The 7502-nt window shown below is 35.6% G+C and overlaps 1 protein-coding gene across 1 annotated transcript; it reads right to left on the bottom strand.

The window, feature by feature from the left end:
- Positions 1-1489: 1489 nt before the first annotated feature.
- LOC124827069 (uncharacterized) lies at positions 1490-7110 on the bottom strand. Its single transcript, XM_088115321.1, is given in 3 exon segments — positions 1490-2888; positions 2890-5872; positions 6940-7110. Coding segments are annotated over 2 exon segments (4290 nt in total). The 5' UTR covers positions 5869-5872; positions 6940-7110; the 3' UTR covers positions 1490-1577.
- Between the last annotated feature and the right edge of the window lie 392 nt (positions 7111-7502).

Genomic DNA, 7502 nt, shown 5'->3' on the forward strand with positions numbered 1-7502 from the left:
TCGAGATTTTTGATGCCAACTTGAAGAAGAGAATGATTTTATTATTTTCATTCATGGTAATTACATTCTTCTTACCTCTATTTGTAGCAATCTAATCTTCTAGAAAGGGAAATAAGGAAATAAAATAATATAAAAAATCATATACATGTTTTCTCTAATTAGGAAGATTCTATAGATATCTTCTCTAGTTGAGAAGATTCTATAAATATTTTCTATAATTACTACAGATTATTTAACTTAGCACATTCTGAATCAGACAATTAACTTATTACGTGAATGAGTCACAACTCACCCAACCCATATAGATGAAGGCTCATAAATCCATAATTATTTTATAAATAGTACATTCATGGAAGTAAATAATGGGAGTTCATTGTTTATCGTATCCATTGTTATCTGACAAACCTTATTAACTTGGATGCCAAAGTGTTTTTTGTAGACACACCACCATCCATCCATGGAGGACGAGTACGAAAGAGAGGATGGAAGGAAACCCACTCGACACATAGAAGATTGAGGAAGTTCATAAAATCCATCATTTTTAGGGTACATTCAACTCCATAAGTCCAACATCACTTAAGCATTCTTTGGCCAACAAAAGTGTTTACTTATTCTGGGATCGTTGTGTACCACTTGAAATTTTTACTTATTCCAATAATGTTGAAGAAATCAAAGAATCATCCGTCACTATCAAGCAATCTTTCTCTCAATTTCAAGAATGCAACTGAATTGATGCATAATTTGTATGCAATGAGTCGAGAAAAGTATAATGCCCCAACTCCATGATCCCACTGGGATAAATGAAAAAAAGAACTCCTTGATACCAAACATACATGGGGTTCTAACAAAATCTCTTTTACATTGAAATCGGTTTTACCTTGAATCCAGAGGAAAGTAGTAATTGATAAGATGAGCAATAAACATTTTAGATATTAATCAGTTCGATCGACAATGTCACAATAATTTCTTGAAGATGGATCCTTCAACCAAAGTCCTTCAAATTTTATTAACCAATCAATAATTACTGGGATCATTATACAACACACGCTTTTAAATTGGCCAAATTTCAGAGACACAATAATTAAACAAGCGCTTAAATTAAGCAATTAAATAAAACAGAGCTAAGCTGCATGTGGAGGAAACTAAGAACCACCCTACGAAGGAACTGAGACACCAAGAGGCTCTGTGAGAGCAAGAGTTCTAGCAGCCATGGGGGACTACACCACCAGCTAGCTTCCCTGCTTAGCCACTGACATAAAGAAAAACATGTGTTTTTGATTTATTAAATATCAAGGGAAAAAGAGTCCAGTACTTACTATACAATCATACTTTAATTCACAAACCATAACTATAATTTACATCTTTGGTTTGATAAAAAAATCACAACTTGGAATTAAGTCCAACGAGTTAATCTCATGCTTCATTTGTAATGCTTAGATCTCCTAAACTATAACTACCGACTGGATAAGAGAACATTTACCAACAAAACTAATCAAAGAAACTGACATTCATTAATGAAATTGATGAACGGCATTTTAAACCAACACCGGAGAAAAATGTAGCAGAATAGTATCACACTAAGTGAACCACAAATACTTGGGGCACTCTTGTATGATCAAGTTACAATTTTGGGGTTCATACCAAGGGAAAATCCCATTAATTGTTGGCAACTTCTTGAGTTCTAGCCAACTAAGATTTGGAAACAATAAATGCTTGGCATGATTATCATCAACCGCCACCCCAGAACCTTCTTCTTCATTTGTAGCTTTATCTTCAAATTTAACAATCTGCTCTAGTTGAGGGCAAGATTCTACATCTAGTAAATTCAGCGAAGAGCATTGACAAGCCACAGAATATGGGAATATAAACTTCAATTTGTTGCATGTTTTGATTTTAATGCTACGAACTTTTGGAAGACAAACATGTTGGAAGGGAGCAGATATATTTTCAACTTGTCCTTCCTCTGAACCGAAAAAGAATATTTCTTCCAATTCATTGCAATCCTCTACACTCACACTTTCCAACTCTGGCAGGCTTCTTACAATGGTGAAGGAAAAGATTGTCTTCAATTTGTCGCATCTTTCGATTTGGATATTATGTAGTGTGGGGAAGTAGATTTGTTGGGAAGAAGTTGACAGGTTTCTCAGTGGTTTTGCTTCTGAATAAATTATATCCTCCATTTCATTGCAGTCCAGTACAAACAGTTTTTTTAACTTTGGAAATCTTGATAAAGTGACTGTAGAGAAAATGTTTTTCATTTTGCTGCATCGCCTGATCACGATACTTCCAAGTTTTGGGAATCTAACTTCTTTTGGAGGACCTGATAGGTTTCTAGATTGCGTTGCTTCCATTGAATATGGAGAAATTATAGCCTCCAAATTGTTGCAGTTGTCAACAAAAAGGGATTCCAAGTTTGGTAATCTGGATACAATGCATAGAAAGAAGATTGTTTTCAATTTGTTGCATTCCTCAACCCAAATACTTTGTAGCTTAGGGAAACATTTGTTGTGGCAAGGATTAAGGAAGTTTTTATTCTGTCCTACTTTCCTTGAACCTAAAGAAATTATTTCCTCCCATTCATTGCATCCTGTTACATTTAGATGTCGTAACTTGGGTAGGCTAGTAACTGTTGCACAAAATATTGTTTTCAGTTTGTTGCATTTTTCAATATAAACTGATTCCAGCTTAGGGAAAAAAACTTTTTGGCAAGCTCCTAATAGGTTTCTTTGTTTACTTGATTCCTCTGAATCTGAAGAAATTATTTCCTCCCATTCATTGCAATAGCTTATACATACTTGCATCAACTCTGGAAGGGTAGTGACAATCTTTGCTGAAAAGATTTTTTTCAATTTGTTGCATCTGTTGACCACTATATTCTGCAGCACAGGGGAAACAACTTTGTTGGGAAGGATCATATAGGTTTCTTAGTTGTCCTATTTCCACAGAATCTAGAGAAACTATTTCCTCCAGTTCATTGCAGTTGTCGATACTCAGATACTCCAACCTTGGCAGTCTAGAAATTAAGGTTGTGGAAAAAATTGCTTTCAATTTGTTGCAACATTTTATAACAATCTCGAACAGTTTGGGGAAATAAACTTGTAGGAAAGGGGTGAGTTGGTTGGTGCATTGCCTTGCTTCCTTTGAATCCAAGGAAATTATATCCTCCAATTCACTGCAGTCCTTTACAAATAGTTTCTCCAACATTGGCAGTCTTCTAACAGTTGTTGAAGAGAAAATTGCTTTCAATCTGTTGCAGCCTTCAATCTCAATCTTTCTCAGACTAGGAAAACAAATAACAGAAACATCTCTAAGTTCACTTTCTTCCATTGAATCTAAGGAAATGATTTCCTCCCATTCATTGCAATCCTTTACAATCAATTGTTCCAACATTGGTACGATATTAACAATTACCATGTAAAACATTCTTTTAAATTTGGAACATCTTTCGATACTAATACTTTCCAGTTTTGGAAAGAAAACTTGTTGGGAAGGAGCATATGAGTTTCTAAGTCCTCTAGCTTCATCTGAATCCAAAGAAATTATTTCCTCAAAGTCATTGCAGTCCTTTACAATCAGTTGCTCCAACTCCGGTAGGCTTGAGACAATGGTTGTAGAAAAGATTGCTTTCAATTTGTTGCATTTCTCGACTTCAATCTTCCTCAATTTGGGAAAACAAACTTCTTGGGAAGAAGTAGAAAGGAATCTATACTGTCTTTCTTCCTCTGAATCTGAAGAAACTATGCCCTCCCACTCATCGCAGTTCTTTACAACTATTTGTTCCAACTCCGGAAGGCTTGTAACAATGTTTGTAAAGAAAATTGTTTTAAGCCTTTTGCAATTTTCAATTTCAATTTTCTGCAGTTTGGTGAAACAAATTTGTTTGGAAGGAGCATATTGTTTTGCTTGCTCTAAACCTAAGGACATTATTTTCACCCATTCTTCGCAACCCCTTACAGTCAACTCAAGCAACTCTGAAAGGGTTGAAACAATTTCCATGATGAAGATTGTTTTCAACGAGTTGCATCTTTCAATCTGGACGCTTCCAAGTTTGGGGAAACAGTCTTCTTGATTGTAAAGAGGATGCAGATTTCTAAATTGTCCTGCTTGATCTGAATCTAGAGAAATTATTTCCTCCCATGTGTTGCAGTCCTTTACAATTAGCTGTTGCAACGTTGGTAGACTTGTAACGGTGGTAGCAGAGAAGAATGTTTTCAGTTTGCTGCAATTCTCAATGCTAATCCTCCATAGTTTGGGGAAAAATTGTGGGAAAGGAGCATTTACATTTCTATGCTTCTGTGTTTCCTCGGAATCTGAAGAAATTATTACCTCTAAGTTGTTGCAGTTGCATATAGACAACTGTGTCAACTCTGATAGGCTTGAAACAATGGTTGAAAAGAAAATTGATTTCAATTTGTTGCATCTTTCTATCTCAACCATCCACAATTTGGGGAAAGAAACTTTTTGAGATTGAAAAGGTAGATTTGCCAATTGTCTAGCTTCCTCTGAAGAAACAATTTCTACCAATTCATTGCAATCTTGTACAGACAGCTCTCTCAACTCTGGGAGGCTTGAAACCATGCTAGGGAAGAAGATTTTTCTCAATTTGATGCATCCTTTGATTAAGATTTTCCTCAGTTTGGGAAAAACTGGCTGGGAAGGGGCATACAAGTATCTAAGTTGACCTGCGTCCTTCCAATCCAAGCAAATTATTTCCTCCAATTCATTGCATTCATAGGTACTTGTCAAGCCCTCTTGAACATCAATTGATTCAGAAGTTTCTAGTCTAAATAATGCCAATTCCCAGTTGGTAAAAGTCTTTCCCTTCAAAGTTCTTGCCACTGCCACAATGGTAACTAGCAGTCCTTTGCATTTGTCAAAGACTCTCTTAGCCACCTCTCTCAATTCTTCTGGAGAATCATCATGTATTTGTGCACGCTGCTTGAACAAATCCCAACCTTCATCTTCATCTAACAAGGAGAGTTCAATCACTGTTTGGCAGTTCATTGAGGTGCAAACTTCTTGGTTACGGGTGGTAAGGAGGACGCAACATCTCTTCTCATTCTCATTCAATGGAATCCCAATAGCTTCCAAGTCCAGTTTCTCCCATACACCATCCAAGATGATGAGAATCTTCTCAGTTTTTAACCTGTGAGATAACCGTAGTGCCCTGCCAAGTTCTGTCTCTTCCATCAATGAAAAGCTCAAGTGATCAGCAATTTGACCTTGAATATCTCTCAATTTGACATCTTGAGACACAATTGTCATAACCACATTGTCAAAAAGCTTTGACTCCTCTAATTGCTTCCCCACCACTCTTGCTAAAGTGCTTTTACCTGAACCTTCCACACCAACCATTCCAATCACATTGCTCCTCTCATCTTGGATTGCCTGCAGTAGCTCTTCATAAACTGGCTTCCTAGAATCCAATGCCACAAAGTCTTTGGGAAAGAAGTAATTCATGCTTGAGAGTTTAATGGGGTGTGAAAATGGCTCAAATTTGTTATTGTTGTTCACCACATTCATTTGCAGCGTCATGCATATTACCTCTTTTGCTAGAGAATACTTAAATGTCATGTTCAAACAGCATTCACTTTCCTCCACCCTTTCTTCCAGCCCCTGCACATCTTCCAGAACCCTTTCCACATCTTTCAGCCACTCTTCAACTGGTTGCACAATCTTCTCTGCATTTGTCGTGGCTTCTTTAACACGTTCTCTCATGTGCAGCAATGACTTCTCCAACTCTCTCTTTGATTTTTGAAGTTTAACAACAGACTTCTTGAAATAGAATAAACATCGAGCACGACCTATAATTGCATCCACCACACGCTCTATTAATGTTGACGCCACAGCTGCGCCTATTTCAGCCATTTTCCTGCAATAAAAGGCTCCCAGATTTATATTTTTCAGCATTACGTAAGCCTTCATAGGTTTTTATGATAAAAAGTCTCAGTAAAAGTCATGAACATCCTCTCTCTCTTTATATTATTTTACTATTATAGCAATGAAATAATGGCAAAGTAATGTTTAAAATGAACTTACTGAAAAACTACAAACTATTCAATGTGTGGATTTTCTCATACAATATCTTTCTAGTGATTATACATACTCTTGAACAGCTGTTCTTGACATGCTAAAATATGGTCTTGCTATGATGATAATGAAGAAAACAATGACAAAATTAGCAAATCTCTTCAGTTTCGGCCAAATAGCTATCCTTCTTTTCTTAAGCTTAGTTAAAGTCATGTTGCAAATTTTTTTTCTTGATAATCACTTCCAAAAGCAAAGAGCCTAAATGCTATTAATCGGTGGCTGATATTAATTGTACCAATGATTTACAATGGGATTTTTTAACTTTATTTTTGGTTGAGGTAAGTTAGACAACCCCATAAAGGAAAAGTACCAGTTGATTACCAAAAGACTCCCAGTTAATACAGGGTTTTATTATTCACGTAATGGTATGAACTATATTTATGCATACTGCAACTGATTTTTGTATTTGCACATTAAAACAACAGCTATGACATACTGAAGATTGTGCCAGAAAGGGAATATTCGAAGCAATGATTTCAATCAACAGCATCAAACATTAGGAAAGTAGCAACTGCCTGAATGTTAAGAGGTCACCAAATTATAAATTTCAAGAAAAAAATATTTGAGCTCAAACAAATTTCTGATTTCAATATTTTAGGAAAAACATTTCAAGAATGAAAGCAACAGTGCCAACAGCCAAGTGATTTCGGAAAGATAATGCATGTTCCTTTGATTTTCCACTACTAAATATACATTATTTACCAAAAGACAGAATCCAAGAGAGTAAAACAGATTCCTAAATGCTGTTTTCGGTTCTATCTTTTGACATTAAATCCTACCAAAAAGAAGTCAACTGCGTATTGCAGATAGGAGGCAGTGCAACATGCAATGAATGAGGATGAAACAAACCTTGGATTAAGATTACAGATGGACCCAAATTCCCTGAACAACTGTTGCAAGTTTCTTCCTTTATCAGGCTTAGGTTTCAGAATGAACAAAAGGCTTTGAGGGAGGCTACTATTGAGAAAGGTTTACTCATCAATGGGCAAAAACATGGTATCAGTTGACGAAGACTTGACCTTTAGGGGCACTCATGTCTGATGATTGTGGGCACTAAAGTGTCCTTAACTTCTCTAATAAAAAAAATTAACAATAACTTAGTAAAACAAAGAGTTTAATGACTATTTAATATTAGTGTAAGACTACATTATCATCCAATCATAAGTTACCCTTATATTGAGTCAACAAGCTTAACATCCATAATTGTTCAACATGAACTGCATAGTAAAATTGTTTTACATTGCTACTGTATTGTCTATTTTCTCATAAAAGTGTTTATTTTCATTATTTTGTTCTGTAAGAGAATTAATAAAATTACAACTAGTAGGTTTGAAAAGTTCATTAACTTTTACTGTATCTTGTTACTCAGTGGTAATAACTTTTGATTGGTTTGTAGTGAATTTTTCTTACAC

Source organism: Vigna umbellata, chromosome 5, assembly GCF_029865625.1.
Source record: "Vigna umbellata cultivar VRB3 chromosome 5, Vumbellata_1.0, whole genome shotgun sequence".
Classification (NCBI taxonomy): Eukaryota; Viridiplantae; Streptophyta; class Magnoliopsida; order Fabales; family Fabaceae; genus Vigna; species Vigna umbellata.